Here is a 23,523-nt window from a genome sequence, read left to right as displayed (position 1 = left end):
TGTTAACTAACAAATGAAAATGCTGTGAGAAAGGTTTATTTGCACTCTGAGAAAACATGCAATGTAATTTCAATATAGAGGAAACAAATTGCATTGTCCAAAAAAAGTAACTCAATCTAAAAAAACATCAGATGTATGAATTTGTCATGTGCAAGCTGAATTTTTGTTTCCCTTTATATAAAGAAAGACATTTCCACTGTATTTTCACTGTAAATTAGAATAGAAAATGTCTCCAGAATTCACAAAATGTAAGAGTTTATGCTCCACTTTACTGGGGGAGGACCCCACGACCCCCCCGCTTTTCATCATTTCATATTTCTTCAAAATACTGCAAAAAATCTTCTCGTCTTGTTCTCGTGTATCATCTCGCCCCTAATCTGACCCGTTATGTCCCCACCACTTTTCAACAAAAAGTGACGCCCTTGCCAACATTAGCTAGTTGCATCTACAGCCAGCTCTCTAATTGAGCTTTTTAACGGCGGACATTTTGGCATGTAATAGCAGGAAAAGCACAAGTGTAATTAATAACTTTGATACCGACGGCCTTCTGTTTAGGTGAGGAAGTTCTATAAGGCGTTTGTATTGTATCTGCTGGCTCACTGGCATGACTTACTGGGATACTTATGGAGCGGTGCCATTGTTAATGAAATTTGTTCCACCTGTGCCTTCCCTGCTAAGACAAGTCAAAATGTCTGTTGTGAAAAAAAAGTCCTTTGTACCAGCTGTCAAGTCTGTCTGAAGATAGACACGCAATGCCATAATGGTAAGTTAATGTTGCTTTTCCTGTAACTTCTGTTTCAAATCAGCACAGTGCAACAAAAACAGATGGAGTAATCATGTCTAAACAACAGAACAGGTAGTTTGCACTCCAGAATTAAGCTTTGCCTTATTAGTAAGTATGAGTGCGTCTGGAGGAAAATAACAAAAAGAATCTGAGCTGTCACACAAACACACTTACAGTTATTGTATACATTCATAGCTACTTAAGAGCTACAGCTAGCTAATGTTTGCACTGTCGGTACATTTGTGCCAGTAAAGAAAGGCAAAACATTAGATTCATGGTAAATGTAAGCGCAGTTAGTTAAATCTGTGTTTTTTAATGTTAATATTCATTTGTTGTTTAAAGCTGTTTGGACAGATGACCAACGATGGTTTCCTGGTGAGTGCAGTCTTGGTTGTGTGAGAACTAGTACAACAGTTGTAGGCCCGACTTTAAGGTGGTAGGGCGAGGACAGTTAGTGTACAGCCACACACCCTTAAGGCTCTCAGCTTTCACACACACACACACTGGGGAGATAAAGGTTGTCATGACGACCCTTTTGTCACGGCAGCAAACCAGCTTTTTTGTATTAACGAAAAGATGTTTTTCTGCCTCTGGTTTCTTGACTCATCCCCCCCTCCCCCCATCATTCCATCTCTTTTAGCATCTGTATTGATCTGCTGTTACAGAGAAACAGCCTGTAATCTTTGGAGTATCAGTGCTTTCTGTTCACAGTTTAGTTTTAATGTTTCATTTAATTCTCTTCAAGCTCCTAGCTCTTCATATCTAATGGCTCTCATTTTCAGTCTCCTTTGTGTATTTTTCTTTGTGTACTTCTAGCTGGATCTCTAATTTCTCTCTCTTCCTCATTACATTATGTTCAATTGGCCGATACTGTGGTCCAAAGCCACTTACAATAAGTGCGTTTAAACTCTATTGGTACAAGAGGTAGATGTTTTGAAAGTGCATCCCTCTCAAACAAATAACTGTGTTCAGTGCTACAGTACAATTGCTTTTTATGCATTTCATGTTCTGAGGTTCATATTATATCATGTGTCTAATGGGTCCATTTATTGATAGAAGGAATAATCTGTAACAGGCTGTGCAGTTATTTAAAAATAATGCATTAAGTGAAGGCTAATTTACCTTTACTGAATGCAAATTGGACAGTTTGGGAGTTTTCTGTGCAACGTTGAGTAAGTGCAACAATTAACTCTGACATAGGATATTCTTCTCTATTTTCTTCTCCAACAGCAAGTCTCTTATTTTCCCTGTCTGCCCATTTGTTGCTGGGCAGGGGGTGTGAAGTGAGTTTATTAGAGCTTTTTTACTGAAAACAGCCACCTGCTGTGTTTGGAAATGTGGTTGATGAGTGGCAGGGCTCTCAAACAAAAATTCAGCTGAAAGACACTGAGGCTACATCCACACTACTACGTTTTTGGTTTTAAAAACGGAGACCTTTTGCCACATTTCCGCTTCCTAGCCAGACTGAAACGGCAAATCCAAAGACCTAAAACAGAGAAGTCAGAAAACATTTTTAGTGTAGACAGGTGAGAATAACAGAAGTTTAATAAACGATGACGCAGACACTCACATTTGGCTTCTTGATTGGGTGTTATCAGTCCTGCAAAGCAAAAATGAATAGCTACAAGTGTTTTAGTTTTGGTATTTTTATTAAAATATTTTGAACTGCGCAAATAACAATTATACACTTTTCTGTGCATGTCACCGTATTTACTTTGCGACGACTACCAGTCTGTTCTCTGCCGCCACAGTCTCTTTGTACTCCCGTGTTACTTTCAGTAGCAGTTCCACCTGGTTGTCGGTCCATGCAAAAAAATCTTTTTTTTGTCTCTAGCATTACTTTTTTTCTTTCGCCAAATCTTCTGCAACTGCGGAGTAGACAATCTGCTTCCTGTTCACAACGGCACGCACATGCCCAGTGTACATGAACGGCAACTTGATGTGTGTTTTCAGTTGTTTTTGTATAGACAAAGGTCAATTTTGAAACATAGCTAAAACTCTTTTTTTGTTTTAAAAATCTAGCGTGTGGATGTAGACTTAAAAGCTCCACAGACCTGCAGAGTTGGTGAAACATTTCTGTTGGTTCTGCACCACAATGCCTTTTATATCACCTATAGTCATTTAATCCACTGTAAAAATTTAAAAATATATTACTGGAGCTAAATAATAAAATATAAAACTGTTTAATAGGAACTTACTGTACCGTAAATGTTTCTATAAGCGAGGAAATTCATAACACTGTAGTTGCCTGAACTAGTGACCAGCTTGTACTTCAGTATTACTTTCCTGAGGCATCCAGTGTCTCAAAGCTGTGGGGTTATATAAAGCAGTATCTGGCCAGTCACAACTATTCTCTGTGCTTGTGTTTCTGTATAACCTTGAAGAACATTCTTGACTTCCTGCCTAACTGTGTCGCCCTCAGGATAAATTCTTGTCCCAATAACTGTTCGGGCCACGGCAGATGCGGCACAGCGAACTCGGTCTCGGGTCGTGTGTACTGTGAGTGCGAGGAGTACTGGAAAGGAGAAGCCTGCAACATCCCATACTGCAGGGATAACTGTGGCAGCCCGGATCACGGCTACTGTGACCTGACCGGAGAAAAGCTCTGCGTCTGCAACGACAGCTGGCAAGGTAAAAGAGCAGGACAAATGGGACAGGAAAGAGGGCACAGAATTGTATCAGGGGAAATTAAAACAGACGATAGGCTTTTTTAGAGAGATTTCAGAAGTATGATGGTGAGCGGACAGAAAAGGGCTAGATATAGGGCTAGATGTCAGATCTGAACATATTTAATGTGTCGTTGAGCGCAGTTAGTATTATTATTAAGACTCAAAACCGGGATACATTTGGTAAAAAAAAAAAAACTTGGCCTGTATATCATCATCTGAGGACTGACTTCACATTGAAGTAAAGTCATTGAAATGCTGTTAAAACAGTACTGTGTACTAAAAATGTTCTTTTCAACCTAATTCTGTCCAGTTTTATGATGTTTTAAGACCTCTTTTAAGCTACAAATCACCAAATCAATACTTATGTGCAAGAAGTCCTTGTTTCATTGTTGCAACTTCATATAATTACTCTGCAATCTCCACAAATGAGGACAAAGCCAGTGTTATTAATTCTCAAAACCAATACATCATTTCCCATGATGTCTATAATGAAGAGGATCTTTTTGATGTTTCTGTTTTGTTCATTATTAAGGTGAAAAGGGAACAAATACAAAATAGATGAAAGGAGGAGATGCAAAAGCACGACAGCAGCCATTTCCCTGTTTATGCACAACATAACGTTGCCTGATTCAATATTATTTTAAATCATAAAACAATAGAAGTGATATCTTGGGAAATCTTGCCTAGTGGCGCATAATATAAGTGGCTTCATTATTTATTTATTTTATGTTTAATTTGTGAACTATTCCCTCTTGTGGCAGCACACAGAACAATTTAACGATACATGGGATTATAATATCAGACTGACAATAATTTTTATATTGAGGCAAGGCAATTGTACTTATGTGTCAATATTAATGTGGTAATTGTCCATGAAAAATCTATTGAAGCTGTTTTTTTTCAGTGCCAAACACACAATTGATGTTAGTATTGTATCGTTGTATTGATGAAGTTGTGTGTAATTCAATACATTTTACAACACAATGCAACACTGGATGTTTAATTGTCCTCTGTCTTGTATACCTGACAAGCTGGGTCTCCCCTCAAAACAATTCAGAACCAATGTTATCCTGCATACTACTACTACTACTACTACTACTACTACTACTACTACTACTACTAATAATAATAATAATACAATTTGGAATCTAACCCCAGTGGACATTAAAGGCCTATGCAGCTACATTAGATGGTGAAGCACTGCCCCCTCCTGGATTAATGATGTAAGCACAAGTACAAACCAGCGAAGCCACTTTTGTCTGCTGACGTCCATTTAATTCTTGAATAATGAGGCATTAAGCAATGTTTTCCCACAGAATGGATGTATGTAGCTATGTTTTTTTCAATTAACCCCCTAACCAACAATTTGAGGGTGGCTATAGAGGATTTACAGTAAGAGCAAGTAAATGTACTCGCAAAGGACATTACTTCGTATAATTAATCAGAATGCAATCAAACAACACACACACTGTGAGCCACCCCTGTTCAGCACCACCAGATGATTAAAGTCATTTCACTTGAATATTCATCAAACTGCTCCAGGATGATTTCTGAACTATAATGGTTTATCATCTTCGACCCTTTTGGAAATTGATTTTAGAGAATGCTTGCCGGCTGGTCATTGAGTTTACAGTTTGTCATTAATGTATGGCATGTATTTTCCCAGCACAAACTAAGCCATAAATGACATTTTGTCTTTCTTGTTAAGTCTGCAGAAGCATTTAAAAGTTTGCATGCAGCAAACTCACATTTAGCAGTTGTGTTTCTTTTCAGAAAATAATCAAATTTCAACCTTTTTGTTTTATTTGTGTGATGACTGCATGCAACAACCTGCTTTTCACAAAGAAACTGAAAGATAATAACACTTTTCCTACCGGGTGTAAAGATTTAAATGGCATTTAAAAGGTCTGAATCTGCCCTCTGTGACAGGATTTGACCACTTCTTTCTAAATGTCACGAGTGAGGAGTCATTTATAAAATAAGGTGAAAATCAAGTGAGACAAAGATGTGTGGATGTGGTGGTGGTGGGAGGGGCACCACAAAGCCCCAGAGCATCCATCTGACAAATAAACCGTGGGGGTAATAAAGGTGCTGGTCGCCATAGCAACTGCCATTTCACAGCAAAAAATATGTTTTTGTGTTAATGAAAAGAGCATGTCCGCCATTTGTCCTTCGCTTCTCCCCTTCTATCAATCCGCTCTCCTCATCCCACACAAAGCCACACAAAGAAAAGCGTGTTTCAATTAGTGTTTTTCATTTGTTTCTTCTCCTGCTGTCTCATTTGTCACCTGCTGAAGCATTAATCAAACCCACCTGCCCTGTTAGAATACCCCAGATGATTTTAGCCTCTTTGACCCCCTCCCATATCTGAGGAACGGAGAGCTTAACCGACTACGATAAAATGGAGGATATAGCTGCTGTTGTCTGATCAGCTCTTAAATCAGTTCGTCGTGTCTTTCTGTGTTTTTACTTGAAGGATCATCTGATCTTATCTAAAGGTTTAGGTAAAGGTTATCAGGAGTATATCAGGAGCACCAGTTGTTGTTGTTTTTTTTTGTTTTTTACTTCACTAACACATTTTGTTTTTATAATCAGTAAAAGTTTGCTGCTGTTTCCTCATTAAAACAAAACATATATTGTTTGTGATGTAATGCTTTTGTTGGCACTCTCTCTTCTTACTGATAATGACATTATTACCTCAGATAACAGTAGTGCAGTAAACTAAACTGTATCCTAAAAAGCTCCTACCATGATACACTACTGAAAAATTAGTGATAGTTCATACAGTCTCTGTGTTCTCAGTTCTCTATGTACACAAAAGCCCTATTTCTCTAAAATATTGTTCACAAATCTGTCAAAATCTGTGTTAGTGAGCACTTCATCCACCTCACAGGTGTGGCATATCAAGATGCTGATCAGACAGCATGGGGATTGCACAGGTGTGCTTAGGCTGGTCACAATAAAAGGCCTTAGGCTGGTCACAATAAAAGGCCTTAGGCTGGTCACAATAAAAGGCCACTCAAAGGTGGTTTCAACAAACTCTGAGTTTCTCTACTCCTGCGGAGCCTGAAGCAGCTGTCTTACTGTCTTACTGACAGTCATACTGTCATATATACATATATACAGTCTATGATTTTAACGCAATTACGTCTTAGATAGGCTGTTAGTTTTTTACCCAAACATGATCTTGAACATGACCACTTTATGATCAATCTGGCATCGATGTATGGACAGAGTTGGACATTGTGGATTCATCCTCAAGACAGAATAAATCTATATGTCTATATGTCGAGTGTAGTCTATATCTATAGACTACACTGTCCTTCTTTATGACACTGTGACCCTGTGGACAGTTGCACAACAAAATACCATGAGCTACATTACTGCAGTGATCACAGTTTAAACTAATCTGTATAGAACTGATCAATGAACAGTAATCTTTCAGGTAGTCACACTGATTGGAACATTACTATCGTAGTAATCATACTGGAAATAATGTGACTATTTGTGAGTGCAGCTGAAACAAACAGGCCGAAATGTGGTTAAGTGAGGTGTTTTGACATGAGCAAGATTTTATTAATGTACAATAGACTAAAACTTTACAGTCACTTTGAACCCATAGACACATTTTCCACTGCAAAAAAATAATTAATACACTAATCTACTGAGTCGGTCTGTGACTTCACAATCACAGGTCCATGAGTAGCCTAGAGTAGTCGGATCTATTTAATTAATATTTAATTAAATAGACAGTACAATAGTAGAGTAGAATTCCAGCACTTTATCGTTCATTAAGAAAAATCCCAGTCTGGTAAATGATGAATGAGCAACGCTGTATGAAATGTAATAATGTTAACGTATTGATCCTTCCTCCACTCCTGCGTTGTAACATAAATAGCCTATCATGGCAGACATTCATATTTCCAGCTCCACCAGATTAAAACGGAGGCTCTGCCTTTATTTACCCGTTGCCATGGTGAATCGTAGTATCTGAGCTCCATTGCTGATGGCTTTTTTTTTTCCATCCCCACGCACACGTTGCCATCAGGTTCAACGTACTCTGAGCTGACTGAACTTATTCTGATCAGCTGTTCTCACCTCAGGCTTAATCAACTCAGAGCTCAGGGATAAGCTCAGAGTTTGTTAAACCTGCTTTCTGAACCAGGTTGCTGATTGTGCTGCAGTGAAAGTACTGATTACAGCAGAGTATGTGTAAGGTAAAATACACGTTTATTCTCTCTCACTCTCTGTTTACAGATGGCTGAAAAAGTTGCACCTACTAGCAGCAAATATTTATTGATGTGCAATTGTTTACATGTTATGTTTTTGAGACTGTTTGAGACTATTTCATTAACATAATCCATTTAGGAAAAGGTATTATTGCCCACATGCAGAACAGCTTTCAGTATCGCCCTGTTTTAATTGTAGTTTATACAGGAAAGGGGTCTACTATCCAAATAATTTTCAAAATCTAAATATTGTCTCTTTTTCACTTTAATATCCCCCCCAAAACTTTTTTTCGGTCAGGCTCTACTCTTTAACTGCCACTTTAAAATATGCAAAGTTAAATAACACATTTGAAACATCACGAATCGTGCTTTTTTTAAGTCTATTGATGGCATTTTAACCATGTTTGTGGCTATTGAAGACACTATTTAAATCAAATGGGTCTCTTCTCTGTCTCTTCTCTGGATCAGGTCCAGACTGCTCTCTGTCCGTTCCCTCCACTGAGGCCTTCTGGGTGCTGCCGAGCATCAAACCGTCAGCTCAGTCTCTGGGTCGGGCGTCCCATCAGGCTCTGGTGCACTCTGGGCTGATGTGGGTGGTGGGAGGCTACTCTTTCAACTACTCCAACTACCACATGGTCCTTAAGTAAGCAGCACCAGTCTGACAAACTGATCCACGGGGCAGAAATCCCGCTCAGACCAAACACAAAATAGTTTTTTTGACAGTGATAGCTGATAGACTGTTCTCACGGCAGACTTCTGGCATGTCGCCGCAGGGAAAGCACAGGTGTGACTAATAACATTAGTAATGAGTGCATTCCATTTAAGTGAGCTAATTCCAGGGCCATGTTATTGTGCATGTTGGCTGACTAGCATGGCCTACTAGGGCACTTATTGGAACTGAACCATAGTTTAAAAAATGTGTTTCAGCTGTGCATTTCAAGTTAAAATGTCCGCTCTGAAATGGTCCATAGACCCTTTCTTACAGCAGGCTGCATTCCATTAAGCTCCAGGTCCAGAGCTATGGTATTGTGCATGCTGGCTGACTAGACTTGAGCACCTAAATGGAATGGAGCCATCATGAATGTTATTCTTTCCAGCTGGCCTTTTAATCAGTTTTACATAGTTAATTCCACCCCTGCAGTCTCTGTATTACTGCACTGTAGCACCACTTATAGGGACTAAACCTTGTCAGCAGATATGAGCTTTTTTGACCATCAAGTCACTTCTGCTCTGTTTTTCTTTGATATCTTTCTGTCTACAGCTACAACCTAGAGAGCAGCACGTGGGATGTGGTGCCTGTTGGCAGCGGTCCTCTCTACAGATATGGTCACTCATTGGCTCTGTACCAGGTAATACAGATGTGGCTGCTACATTTCACTGACACTAAAGAGTTGTCTGAGGCAGTGAAATCCAAAAGATATGGTGCTTTGTTTTTAATCTATAATCTTTAATCTGATTTGCACTTTTCCCTTCCATACAACACAACTCAAGACAATTAAGCTGCAAATGTCAGTATTTATTTTAGATTTTTACAAAAGTTTAGTGCTGAGCTGAACTTTAAGGCTTTGGTCTGTTGTCTTTCTCAGTATCTGTGTGTGAAACAGTGGACAGTACACAGTCTGCACAACACCTGTAGCCAATTCAACGAACCAACATCTGTCCCCAGACTTTGTGTCTTTATGTACTGATCTTGGAAAGGACTTCAGTCTTCCTGTCAAGTTTTCATTAGTTACTTAACTAGACAAAAAATCCCTGTAGCTTTTTTTTGTCTACCACCATCAGGGTGTGTCTGTGTGTTGTAGTTAATGTTAGTAGTCCAGATGCAACAGGAGATGTGTGAACTCCCCTAAATTCTGACAGCTTTACTTTACTGAAAATAAAATTATGTCCTAACAATAAACTATCTTTTTAATCTTAGCGTATGTTTTGGGACGCTGCTCTTCATTACAGAGCAGAACTGGATGTCACTGAGAGCTGCAGATACAGAGAGATTTATATTATATTTATCTGTGCTCAGTTTTAACCATCACTTTAAGCTCACTGTTTAGTTTTACTGTTTTTCTGTTGTTAAAAATTGACTGATCTTTTGACTAAAGACTAATTCTAGTTAAAGCTTCTCAAATGTAAGAGTTTTCTGGTGCTTTGAAATTTGACTGTCAGAAAACAAAAAGCTATTTTATGACATAACAGTCTGCTTGATATCATGTGATGTTGTGGGCCTCCACCATTATTTTTGACATGTCATACACTGATTAATAATTTCTTTAAAAATTGCCACAATTACTCAATAAGGAAAATAGTCATTACCTCTTTGAAGCATTTTATACAGGGAATCATTTCACAAGACTGAAAAGAAAGTGTTAACTTTGTGAAAGACCGGCCCATTATTCACTTTACCTGTGAAGAAATGAGAACATTAGAATCATCCATGTGTCCCGTAAAGATCACTCACTTCACAGTTTGGAGCATCAAATGATGTGTCACTGTCCAAATACTGGGACACATGCTTACTTTGTGCGGAAGAAGTAATTTAATAGTGAAGGAGGGAGGGAAATAAAGACAAATGTCTCTGTTCTGCTATGATGAAGGTGAGATTTGATCCGGAGTAGGTCAGTGTGCCCGCCTCGAGCCTGGAGAAGATTTGTAGGCAGCAATAACTCTTGGCATGTTTACTGTACACACAAGTTTTAACTTCAATGCCTCCCCGTAACACTGAGGAGGGATGAAGGGAATTACTTCACTTCATTGATGTAGTTTGTGGCCTTCTCATGAACCTCTTAGATTTGAGCACAGAGCAGACATGCGTGTTTTATTTTGATCTTAGGGAATGACAGAGACGTCTAACCAGACCTGCTGACTCTTCACCTTTACACTGATATTTTAGGTGACTCCTTGAACAGGGCTGCACTGATGTGGAGTAAAGTGCAGATTACAGCCTGTTAGTTTATTGTTAAAGACTTACAGCTGCTATAATCAATATTTTTGTATTTACGATGAATGAAATTACTGAATGCACCATGTCAAAGGTGAGGAGTGTAAATGATTGAGCTGAAAAGGTGCTGTTACGTGGAGAGCCAGGTTAGCAGTTTCCCTAAGCTAAGCTAACCAGCGGCTAGGGCTAATTAATCGACTAATCGAAAAAATAACCGTTAGATTAAACGACCAGACATTTTGCCTCAGAAGCCAAATGCAAGCTCAGACAAAACCCTTTCCTCTTATATCTGTATCAAATGTCTCCATGATGAAACTGAAACATTACATTAAAAAGCATCACACACTTCTCTCTCTATCTCTTCCCTCATGTAGGATGACATCTACATGTTTGGTGGGAAGCTGGAGGCGCAGTCGGCCAACGTGACGGACGAAATGTGGGTGTTCAACATCCCTAGACGCACCTGGTCTCCACGGACACCAGCCCCGCCTCCTCCGTACGCTCTGGAGGGGCACACCGCCCATGTGGTGGAGCAGGCCGACGGCGAGCCAGTGATGCTGATCTTCTTTGGCTACTCGCCAATCTACAGCTACATCAACAAAGTTCAGGAGTACAACATCAGTAAGTACACCTGCTGACTCTGCTGTCATCGATTTTCTTTCTTTGGTGATTGTTTCATTGCTCTTTATTGATGATAGTCAATCACAGGAACTCTTCAAGCTGTTGACATTTTCCAAAGGCCACGTTGGATTTTAATACACACTTGTCGAGTCCTAATTTATATTTTTTAAATGATTTCCAAGTAAATATGTATTCATAACTTTGGCATTTCTAGTCATCGTTACTGCTCTGGTTGGGATGTTGCTTCATCAAAGTCATTGTTCCTCAGCGAGTTTGCAAAGTTATACATTTAATATAACCACTTTGGCTGCTGAAAGAGATATTCACAAATGCAAATGCATATGTTAAGCACACAAGAGAGTACAATAAAAACACTACACAAGCTCCAGTCATGTGATAAACAGTCCTACACACTGCCATCTTTCTTCATTTGTTGGCCTCAAGAATTGCATCTAATCAACCCATCTCACAAACGGAGCTCGCACAGCACCTGGTGTTTTAGCTTCAGCTTCCTCCTTTTCATTTCATGCATCAAGTGAATCTCAGATTTACACCTCAAACAGTTCTTTCCAAAACGTTTATATTAAACAAAATCTTATTGTTTGTGAGCTGTACTTTGTGGATTTTATCTATTTCAAAGTTTAAAAGACTGCAGAGGCCACTGTTAAGGTACCAAAATCAACTTTTCTGAGAAGAAGTAGCTGTTTTGTGGGGAAGGAAGTGAACTTTCAAGCATTGCAAGCATTTTTATTTTTATTGAAAACTGAATCAAATTACATAAAAATGGACATCTTTACAATTAAGATTTTTAACAGAAAACAGAAAATAAGACAAAGATAAAGAAAAAGGGACATAATCAACCTGCCCACCCAGCCACCCGGATTCCCCTCCACCCTGGCTTACTTAAAATCATATACATAGACCAAAATATAAAAGTCTTAGTCTGGTAAGACCTGCAAATCTGCAAAATATGATAGAAAAGGCCAAATGTGAGAACTTGTCTGGGTTTCCTCTCATTGTGTTTTAATTTTCTCAAGTTTTAAGAAAAACATAACATCAGTAAGCAACTGTGAAACTGATGGAGGGCTTGGAGATTTCCACTGTAAGAGAATTTGACATCTGGCTAGTAAAGATGTGAAATTGAGAATTTCTTTATGCGCCAAATTAATGGACCTGATTTTTCTGGGGTCCCATAAAATAGCAATTAAGGGGCACGAAGGTGAAGGTGTATTCCTATTGTAAATGAAATGATGTTGAAGTAACCAGACCAAAAGTTGTATAATTGTGGACAAAAGTAAAACATGTGGCTCAAGTGACAATGTGATTTTGCTAGTTTTTAATTGACTTAGTCTAGTTTGATAATTATCATTAGATTTTTGTGCACATGCCACAATTTGCATGTCCAAGTATTTTCCGTAATTATCTTGCAACTTGGTCCCAGAGAGGAATGCGCAACTTTACACTTATATGTGGATGAGTGGCAGTTAAATTTGAACTTAAACTAAAAAAGTAAGATTAACTCATCCTTTGTTTTTATAAGTTTAACTTTAGTATGTTCTCTGTTCACAAAAGTCTTGGTCTGGAAATCTTAATGCTACAGCATACAATGATATTTTAGTCAACAGTGTGCTGCCAACTTTGTGGCAAATATTGGGACACATGCTTACTTTGTGCGGAAGAAATAATTTAATAGTGAAGGAGGGAGGGAGAATAAAGACAAATGTCTCTGTTCTGCTATGATGAAGGTGAGATTTGATCCGGAGTAGGTCAGTGTGCCCGCCTCAAGCCTGGAGAAGATTTGTAGGCAGCAGTAACTCTTGGCTTGTTTCCTGCACACAAGTTTTAACTTCAATGCCTCCCCGTAACACTGAGGAGGGATGAAGGGAATTACTTCACTTCATTGATGTAGTTCGATTTGAGCACAGAGCAGACATGCATGTTTTATTTTGATCTTAGGGAGTGACAGAGACGTCTAACCAGACCTGCTGACTTTACACTTACATGTGGATGAGTGGCAGTTAAATTTGAACTTAAACTAAAAAAGTAAGATTAACTCATCCTTTCTTCTTAGAAGTTAAACTTTAGTATGTTCTCTGTTCACAAAGTCTTAGTCTGGAAATCTTAATGCAACAGCATACAATGATATTTTAACAACAGTGTGCTGCCAACTTTATGGCAAAATCTTTTGGAAGGTTCTTTCTTATTTCAACATGACCCCGTGCACAAAGCCAGGTCCATAATATGGTGTTCCCAGTTTGCTGTGGAAGAACTTGACTGGCCTGCAGACAGACCTGACCTCAATTCCATCCAACACTTTTGGGATGAACTGGAATGCTGACTGCGAGCCCGACCTTGTTTGTATGTTTTTATGTGTGAATCCTGGAAAATCCCTGCAGCCAGGTTTCAAAATCTGGTAGAAACCCTCCAGAGTGGAGGCTGTTATTGCTGCAGATTAATGCTCCTGGCTTTGGAATAACATGATTGGTGTACTATCTGACTGTCCTCCTACTTCTGGCCATTTAATTTTCTTTTACATGTATTTTGTGTTTCCCTGTTTAGCCAGTAGATGGCAGCGTCACACAGCTTTGGAAGCCAGCTGCTGAAATTAGAGTTGGATCTTTGACACATTCTGGAGAGGGAAACACACACACACCTTTCATTAGACACACAACACAAACTCAAAGGCAAACATGTGTGCAGCTACACAAGCTCACACACCAACGCACGCACAGAGCGATCATTAAAAAGAGGTGGCATCCAGGCCAGAGTGTCTGGGAGAAGACAATGATTAATGAATCCCCACTGCATTCCCTCACTTTTCTTCCTTCCTGTCATTCTGTTTTTGCTAATTTTCTCATCCCTCCTTCTCTCTCTTTGTTGAGACTCTCTCATCCCCTTCTTTGCCTCCCTTCGTCTGCCAGGCCTCAGTTTCTGACCCCGTCTGTCATCGTTCCGACTCGGTCGCCGTTACCTCCTGCTCCTCTCCCTCACCTTTCCCTTCCTTCTGTCCTCTCATCTGTCTATCACTTTCATCTTCACCCGACTCTACCTCTTCCCTCCCACCTCTCTCTCTGACAATGTCTCAGTAAGTCTGCACTGTGGATCATTAGGCTTCAGAGGGAGCCACTAAGAGTCAGTACAACCTGGAAATGAACAGAGGGAAGCAGAAGCGGAGTGTAAAAGATGAGGTAAAAGGATTTAATGACCCCCCAGAGAGGCAGATTCACAGCAATTAGCTGCCAGAGATGAGATAAGAGTTGACCTTCTACTTTCTTGTCGTCTCTTCACAGTCCCACTTTCTATCGCTGTTTCTCTTGTTCTTGCTCTTTTTTTTTTTCAGTTCTCTCCGGGCCTTTGTTCAGCTGTCTGTTGATTACTTTTTTTTTCTCCATTCAGTGCTATTAAATGAAGCTTTCCTAGCATGTGTTCATCAAAAATATGTCGCCAAAGCATTAGAGCCAGACCATTATGTGATTTTGAGGCTGATACCGAAGATTTGATTTGATTTTTGATATATGAGAAGTTTTTTTATTAACAAAACAAAAACGTCCCAAAAAATCCAATAAGGATCTGTTAACTCTCTTTTTTCTCCCTCTGTCTTTTCCTGCTGTCCTTGTTTTTCTTTTCTATATATTATCCAGTCTTCACCAGATCTGGTACATAAAATATTTGGATACGCTTGCAAAAAAAAAAATTGTTTATTTGTTTGATACATCCTGAGAGTTTCCAAAACTTACTGGCAAATGCAATGAAGTGTGGCTTTCCTAATGTAGCGTTTTAGTGACATGGCCAGGTATCAATTCTGAGCAATCCTACTTATTTTAAAAGGAAATTGGTGCAGTACAGCAACTTTTAAATTGCTAGTAATCTTGAGTCTGACTAAAGTATTCACAATTCTTTCTTGTACAAAAGCCTATGACTATTAAAAATATTATATATACTTACAGGTAAATTATAGCCATCATCAGCAAATAGGTACATTCAAATCAAGATTTCTAACGTAGATTACATTTGAAGTACAAAAGACAAATTTGGCGTTGTAAGGAGTTGTAAGGAGATATTCTCTCTCTCTCTCTCTCTCTCTGTGTGCTTTCTAGTTATTTATTTCCTTTTTCTCAGTTTTTCTCTCTCTGCTCTCAGTACTACTCAGGGTCTCAAGGGTTTACCGTTCCAGATGACGGCACGTTCCCTCAGGCTTTTTGAAGTTCCTCCTCCTTCCAAGGCTTTGTTTCTTGTGTTGTCTTTTCTATTCCGGTGGCTGCTCGGATGATGTAATCCCAGCATGTTTTTAATAAGATTTTCTATGCACCTGAGTTAATCGGTACGCATCACACTGGTCTAATAAAGGGGCGCTTTTAGATTCAATAAACTTTAATTTCCTCTGGCCTCTCTTACTGTTTGGCTCACTCTCTCCGTCTCCCGTCTTTTCTCTTCCCTCGCTCTGTCTCACCAGAATTAAAAGTGCTTTGCTTTTTGGCATGAAAGTGAAAAGCAAAACTTGCCAAAGCATCATAAACTTTTTAAACGTTCAGCTTTTATCTTTCTGCATTAATGAGACCCCCTCCCCTCTCCTCTCTCTGTGTCTCAGGGTCTAACTCGTGGCAGGTTGTGTCTGCCGGAGGTGCGGTGGTCCAGGGAGGTTATGGCCACAGCAGCGTGTACGATGAGGCCAGCGGCTGTGTGTTTGTCCACGGGGGCTACAAGGCACTTAGCAACAACAAATACGGCCTGGTGGACCACATGTACCGATACGATGTCCAAGCGAAAACATGGTGAGAGCACAGAACAATGTTACCTATGAATATATATCTGGATTCTGAGGAAACATGTTGGTGTTGAATAGATAGTGATGTCCTGCAGCAGCACTGAAACCTGCCAAAATTAAAATTGCATTGACATCCAGAGTGACTATATCGCCCGCCGGCATCATTGTGTAAAAATCCAGTCATCCATTCTCTGAACTGCTTATCTTGTCCAGGGTGGCTGAGAGAGCTGGAGCCAATCCCATCATGCAGGCCAGGTGCATGCAGGGCCATGTTACCAGTCTTTCACAGGGCTGACACATATAGTCTAGGAGCAATTTAAAGTTATTGTGTGAAACTGTGACTGGAATATTTTCCTGGTATCAATTTCCAAAGCAGTTTTAATATAAATCCAAAAATACTGGATCAATATTACACTGGACTGTGAACATGTTTAACTCATTTTAGTTGATGTCATGTTCAGCTGTTGCTTGCTGGGTTTGTTTGTGAGAGAGGGAAGAGTGTTTATGTGTGTTTGTACGTTTACGCAGCGTTGCATCGAAGTAAAGTTCTGAGGTGCAGGTGTTGCACCACATGTGCTATGAGTTATTTTACTATTCTCTTTGATAATCCAGTGGGTCATTTTGTTCTTTTCACTATGTTTATCTGACGGCTGAAGTTGTTTGTCTGTCTTCAACTTCTGTTAACTTATCTAAGACTTTCACCTTTTATTTTTTGTACCAGAGTTTAATTTATTTTTGTGATATTTATCGATTTTTATCAATTATTTATTAATTTTAAGATAAAATAATAATAATAAAACCTACTAATTTGTTAACTTACACTGAAATACATTTGTTAATGCTGGACCTATGTTTTATGTCTTTTGCTTTTTTTTTAAAAAATCTATGCAATTCAAATATACCTTTTTAATGACAATAGTGATGAAAATTACAGGTATTCTATAGTGTTATTAGATAAGATTCAACTTTATTGTCATTATGCAGAGTATAGGTAGAGAGCTAATGTAATGCAGTTAGCATTTATACAGATAAGTGCAGTTATATCTTACAATATGTACAGTGGAGTTACACTTAATCATAATTTATTTAATACAGATATTATACAGTATCTGTGTATTTTAAAAGTGTGTGTACAGAGTTAGAGAATGGATATAGTGTGCATATTTTAAGGTTATATAAACATTATAAATAGCATTTATGGATCTGGTAAGTATGCAGAGTATCATAATGTATACACAGTTGGTTATTTGTACAGTAACATTAAACAGTGGTGTGTGTGCAAAATGTAATGCAACTTTACAAAGATAATTATTAACACATTATACAGGGAACCTGTTGCAGAACAAGAACATGTAGCAGTTCTACTATTGTGTGAATTCTACATTCACAAAATATGAATGTAGAATTCATTAAGGGAACTTTTGTGGCAGCTTTCAGAGAAGGAAAATTAGCTTCTTGAGTCACACAGAAAAAAAGAGAATAGAGGGATCTGGCAGCTGGTCTGACCTCAGACGACCCCAGGCAGATGGATGGGTGAAGGAGGACGCTCGGCCATATCAATGTCTTCTCTTCACATGTGCACTCTCACACACACATGCTCTCACATGTACACACACAGACACACGCAACCTGCTGTCTCTCCATGGCTCTCACTTTCCAGATGGAATTTGTTGTCGGAGTCAGGTGTCACTTGAGCTGGTGGACTTTGGAAATTCCCAGACTGCAACATTTCTGGGTATTCCAGCTATTCTGTACAGCTACAGCCCAATGTAAAGATCCCCTCTTCTCTGTCAGCAGAAAATTATTTTACACTGTATAACATGTTAATAAGCGCAGGAAATAAAAGAACGGGCAATACAACAAAATGATAAAAGAAGAAACGTTTTCTAAATCATATTTGATAAGGTGTCTTCCTCTCCTCCTTTTTGCCATTTGTTCAAACACAACACTTCCTTCAGGTTTACCCATTGTGTTGATAAATTCAGAATAACGTTCACTCAGTTGCCAGTTTATCCGGTAGACCTAGCTTAAACTAATGCATGTGAATACAACAACCAACTGTAAATACTACCTCTGTGAAGGTTGTAATAATGTTTATTTGTTGGAGGAAGTAGTTTGTGGTGTTTTGCAATTGAATTGCTTTATACTGAAAATTTCAAGGACCGCAAATTTCAAGGACCGCCTTTTTTCACCTACGTAATATTGCAAAAATCAGGAACATCCTGTCTAAAAATGATGCAGAAAAACTAGTCCATGCATTTTGTTACTTCTAGGGTGGATTACTAAAATTCCTTATTATCAGGCTGCTCGAAAAAGTCCATTAAGACTCTTCAGCTGATCCAGAATGCTGCAGCACGTGTTCTGACAGGAACCAGGAAAACAGATCATATTTCTCTTGTTTTAGCTTCTCTGCATTGGCGTCCAGTAAAATCCAGAATAGAATTTAAAATCATTATTCTTGCCTACAAAGCTCTTAATGGTCAGGCACCATCTTATCTTAAAGAGCTCATAGTACCTTACTACCCCACCAGAGCACTGCGCTCCCAGAATGCAGGGTTACTTGTGGTTCCTAGAGTCTCCAAAAGTAGACTAGGAGCCAGAGCGTTCAGCTATCAAGCTCCTCTCCTGTGGAACAAGGTTCCAGTTTGGGTTCAGGAGGCAGACACCATCTCCACATTTAAGAGTAGGCTTAAGACTTTCCTCTTTGATAAAGCTTATAGTTTAGTCCTGAACCAGCCCTTAGTTTAGCTGTTATAGGCCTAAACTTCCGGTAGTCTTGTGCTTTCTCGTCCCTCTCCTCTCTCCTCCGGTCACTTCCTGCAGGTGTTTCTGGCTCTGGAGCTGTGGAGTCGACACCCTCTGCTACAATTGTTATTACATGTCCTATTGTTTTTATTATTGTTAGTTGATATTACCGTTACAATTATTTTCATAAAAATTACTATAAATATCTGTACCATCATTCATTCAGTCTGTAGCAACATCACCTTTACTGTTTGTACTTCTGTGTTGATATTGTGTAGGCTGATCCCTCCTACCCCTCCATCTCACAGTTTCAAAGTGCTGATGTCATAGGCCAATGCAAGAGGGACTGGACTTATTTCACTAAAAGCTGTTTTTAGTTTCTGGGCTTAAAGCTCCCAGGACAAAAATAGTTTGTACATAATAATGATCAGTCTTTTTGATAATGTTACTTAAACCCCACACTTATACAGAGTAAACTAAAGGATTATTTTATTATCTGGATCAGTTTATCCAGTGTGTCAGTTAAAGGGGCTCCTGGAAGAGCTGTCAAGCATCAAAGTCTGTGGAAAGTCAGAGTTGCTGCAGTAATTGAAGAAGCCACAGATAGCCACCACAGTTGGTCTCGAATGTGCGATCTTTGACCTCAGAGAGGTCAGACTGGGACCTCCTACGATGTCTGTGTTGAATGTTTCTGTATGTTTGCATGGTGTGTGTGCTGCTCCCATGAAAGAACAGTTGGTTTGAAGGGCAGCCACCACAGGCCAGGTCACACAACAAGACAGGCGCCATCAATTACATGGCACCATGGACACACATGACAAATAAACACCTTCTTAATATATCCGTGTGTGTGTGTGTACATGCAGGGTGATCCTCAGGGAGAGTGGTTTGGCTCGGTACCTACACTCCGCAGTGCTGCTGAGCGGCACAGTGCTGGTTTTTGGGGGAAACACTCACAATGACACGTCGCTAAGCAATGGAGCCAAGTGCTTTTCTGCTGACTTCATGGCGTACGATATAGGTAAGAACAAGTCTTAAATAATCACCCACATACACACCTTCTGGTACTATATTTTGCAGCAGATGCAACAAATATATATATATATCTGATCATATTGTCTATCTCAGGGCTGCAAACATTTCACTTAGTTTACCCTGCCGGCAAGTGCATAGCCAGGGTGGTATCAATGCAAGCTGGTTTCAAAGGGCCTGTCTCCCTACATTAGTTTTGATTCATTACTCGTTCTAAAAAATCTGCTGTCTTTTTTGCATTTTTACCTATTTCCAGATTTGAAGCAGCCAGTTCTTCTTTCATTGCAGGCTTTATTATAAACAAGTGATGAGAGCCACATGCCTCCTTTGATACACTTCCTTATAGTCAACCATGAGGAGGCTTGTTGACTGGGAATGAGTCGTGCTTCACACGATCCCACAAGATCTACTCTTTCTCCGGGTGTCCCAGCTCATCATATGAGTCCAATCCACCTAGTTGGCCCCCATTGTTGTTGACATCTCAATCAAATTTCTCAATGAATAAAGTTTTCAAAGCTTGGAGTAGAGTGAAATCCTAAGACCCGACTTCCTCACAGATAAATCACATTATATTTAATACATGATTCGGTCTTGGTTTCTATATTCCCAATTATTGCATTATCCAATATACATGTACCATATTTACCACACTACATTACTACAGATTTTCTGGTGTGAATCGTAATTGTGCTGCAGCAGAATTTGATGAAATGCCCATAATGGTGCATACTGTATGAAGAGAGGGAAAGAGGATGAGACAGTAATAGACAACAAATAATAATCTTAAAACAGAAGAGTCTGTGAGGGAGAAAACAGGAGTATGTTAGGATACAGAGACTCCGGTACATGTAGAGAGAATGGGAAGATTAAGGATCCCATTACAGTCTACGCAGTCGCACCATAGACCAGATGTCATGAGATTGTTTCCACCACTCAACAGGGATGGAAAAGAAGGGAGCTTTGGGAGAGGAAAAGAGGGATTACATCAACTCTTCACAGGAGAGAAACGGCAGGAAGCAGCGAGATTAACAGAATGAAGACAGAAGGGGGGGGGGGGGGTGAAAGATAGATGTATATGCATAGAGAAAGGTGTTTTATGGTGGAGAGTGAAAAAATTTAAAAGGATGGCTGATTTGTTTTTATGTTTTTTACGGGAGGACAAGGAGGTAGCAGAAGCATGCTGGTGGCTCAGCGGGGCAAAGCTGCTGCCATGTCCTTGTAACGGTGTGGTGAAGTTGCAAAATTAATTATATCCTCTACCTGGATGTTGAGGAGGCAGAGATGCTAATGGTTAGAAAGGGTGTGCTTTAATGCTTTATTAGTTGATTAAGTCATTCGTTGAATGACACAGAAATCATATTTTGATTTTCATTTATCATGCAGAAATGTCAAATATTCCCTGCTTTCTGCTTCTCTATGTTTTACAGCTTTTACTGTTGAATACATACATTTTAGTCTTTTAGTCACACTTCACTGTCCTGTCAGTTCCTAATAATCGAGCCGTGATCTGGGATCTGAGTTTTGCTGGATCCAAATTATAACTCCTGATTCTGGTTCTTGATGTATCTGCCACGGGTCTCTGATCTGTATTAATACCCAAGGGGATCCAAGTGGACACTCTATCCACTCTGATCATGTGGCGTGTCATAATAATCACAGGAGAAAAATGTGTTTTTGTGGTCTCTGTTGTGGTCTTTTGTGGTCTAATTATTTTAAATTCTCTTTTGGAAAGAGTCTGACTGTCCTTTATGATTGGGTCTACTTTTTGGAAATTACATTTGGGTAGGTGTCCTAAGGGTCTGTTTTGGATTGGGTCCAAGATTTTGTTCCTGTGAAGACCTCCGACTCGGACAAAGCCAGCATTATGTCACTTTAGGCTCTTGTGATGGACAGTTCCACAGTTTTCCATCATTTCTGTCAACCAAGCACCCAGATGGTTTGCACAGCCCTCTGCAGTTTGCTACTGTGCAGCTTAATGAGGGTCTTGCTCAAGGGTGCCTCAAGAGCAGTTGGTTGATGAAAGAGCAAACAGTATTTGCTTCTCCCATCAATACTTTATTTTATTATTAAAGTATGAGTAGTAGTAGTTTATAGTGTATGCACAATACACAATTAATAATACAATTGATGATCACAAGTTTGACATCTTAACTCAAGTTCCACAAACTAGCTTTTTCCTGTCATGACCAAAATACTAGCAATTTTATGTTAAGTGAACAAACTCCATCTGCTGAATTAGACTTTTAGATGTGGCTAAAAGCTACAGAAAGAAGAATCTCCACCTTGAGTTATAAGTCTTTATCAAAAAGTGAAACTTTTTTTTAACATAATCAAGATTTTGTATTTGTGTCATTATCAGATAACCCATTGTGTTTTTTAACCTGTTAGCCTGCAGCCTGGTGTACAGTATGAGGACTAACAACAGGAGACAACCAGCCAAACTACACCAATAAACAGCAGACTTAACAAAACTGAGGACAAATAAAAAGGAGAAATGGTCAAGCAAAATAAACACAGCGCAGCAATGAAAAGGGAAATAACAACTATTAATTTAAATAAATATAAATAACTTACTGTATGTATTGCATATAACCCACTGTTGATCCAAATTCATCTGCCGTACCTTCCTTTCTTTCAGATTTCTTGTCAGTCTCTCCCAGGCGTGGAATTTCATTATTTTAGGGGCAAGGTCACTTGGCCTTGAATGTTTTCAATTTTTTGAGGGCACAAACGCCAAATGCCAGAGCAGCAAGGCCATCAACAAAAACATTTTAGGACTAGATTCTGGGCCAGTGTGACTAGATTTTAAATCCACGGAAAGGATGAATTACACTTACACTTTTGTTAATGCTTTGTTACTAACGTGAAAGTTTTCTCTAGCACGTCAGACTTTCTTTTAATGTCGCACCCCATCTAGGCTGTGATTGGTCCATTCACGAAAAGTGACATTGACGAGTATATCAACTAAAGACAGCTGAGCTAGCCAGCCAGCCAAAACCCAAACGCTGCTTATCTTATCCCTATTGTCTTCTGGCTTCAGCTGCAGAACCTTGACAGTTCAACTAGTACTGTGGATCTTGAGGAGGAAGATGTGGGCTGGTGCATAATCAAAGTGGGCTGATGGCTGACGCATCTCTCCTGCTCTTGTTTTTGCACAATGGGTTTCTCAAGCTGCCCATAGAGCTTTCTTACCTCAGCTTAGTCAACCTTCTTTTCTCAGAGGTTCACTCAGTCACGGCTTTGTGGCATTGGCACGTCAGGATGAGTTTGATAAAGTCTCCTGATTGGCTGGTGTGTCAAGCAATCGTCATAAATAGCCCGGTTTTCCAGCAGTTTACACCAGGCTCTAAATCGAACCTACCACTGCGTATGTGCGCAGTGTTTCACTTGATGTTGCCCAGTAGGAATTCAGAATATCAACAAGACACTGGTGTCTAAAAACCATGCTGACAGGAAAGAGGCTGAGCGGGGGCATCAAGGCCACTGTGACCGCAGGGCATGTCATTTTTTTGAGGGCGTAAGGCCAAAGTAGGGCCATGGCTGTCATGGCCCTTCTGAAATCCCTGTCCTGCTCTCTGCTGTAAATGACACAACAAAGGGAAAATACCAGGGAGGATATTAGTGAGATAAAGCAGTGAATGTGAGGAAAGAGATGAAAAAAGAAGGGCAGTCCGAGAGTGCAGACCTTCGCCAAGGCCACTAGTCTTCTATGATATGTAAATATGCAAGCGCAATATATTTCTACA

General features: G+C 39.5%; 1 protein-coding gene across 1 annotated transcript in view; it reads left to right on the top strand.

Annotated features, from left to right (window-relative positions):
* The window catches only part of LOC119913375 (attractin-like protein 1), a gene marked incomplete at its 3' end in the record, with an annotated part of 72,616 nt that overhangs the window by 38,341 nt on the left and 10,752 nt on the right, over nucleotides 1-23,523 (top strand). The window contains exons 5-10 of the mRNA XM_038732787.1: nucleotides 3,207-3,415; nucleotides 8,151-8,325; nucleotides 8,944-9,031; nucleotides 10,989-11,235; nucleotides 15,824-16,007; nucleotides 19,612-19,766. Of these exons, the coding sequence (XP_038588715.1) occupies nucleotides 3,207-3,415; nucleotides 8,151-8,325; nucleotides 8,944-9,031; nucleotides 10,989-11,235; nucleotides 15,824-16,007; nucleotides 19,612-19,766 (1,058 nt within the window). The remainder of the gene's footprint in view (nucleotides 1-3,206; nucleotides 3,416-8,150; nucleotides 8,326-8,943; nucleotides 9,032-10,988; nucleotides 11,236-15,823; nucleotides 16,008-19,611; nucleotides 19,767-23,523) is intronic.

The sequence above is a fragment of the Micropterus salmoides genome, unplaced genomic scaffold, assembly GCF_014851395.1.
Source record: "Micropterus salmoides isolate LMB-PRFRI ecotype aquatic unplaced genomic scaffold, ASM1485139v1 Ms_hic_scaffold_2, whole genome shotgun sequence".
In the NCBI taxonomy this organism is placed as follows: domain Eukaryota; kingdom Metazoa; phylum Chordata; class Actinopteri; order Centrarchiformes; family Centrarchidae; genus Micropterus; species Micropterus salmoides.
The sequence above is the reverse complement of the archived record's forward strand: the minus strand, read 5'-3'. Positions and strand labels throughout refer to the sequence as shown.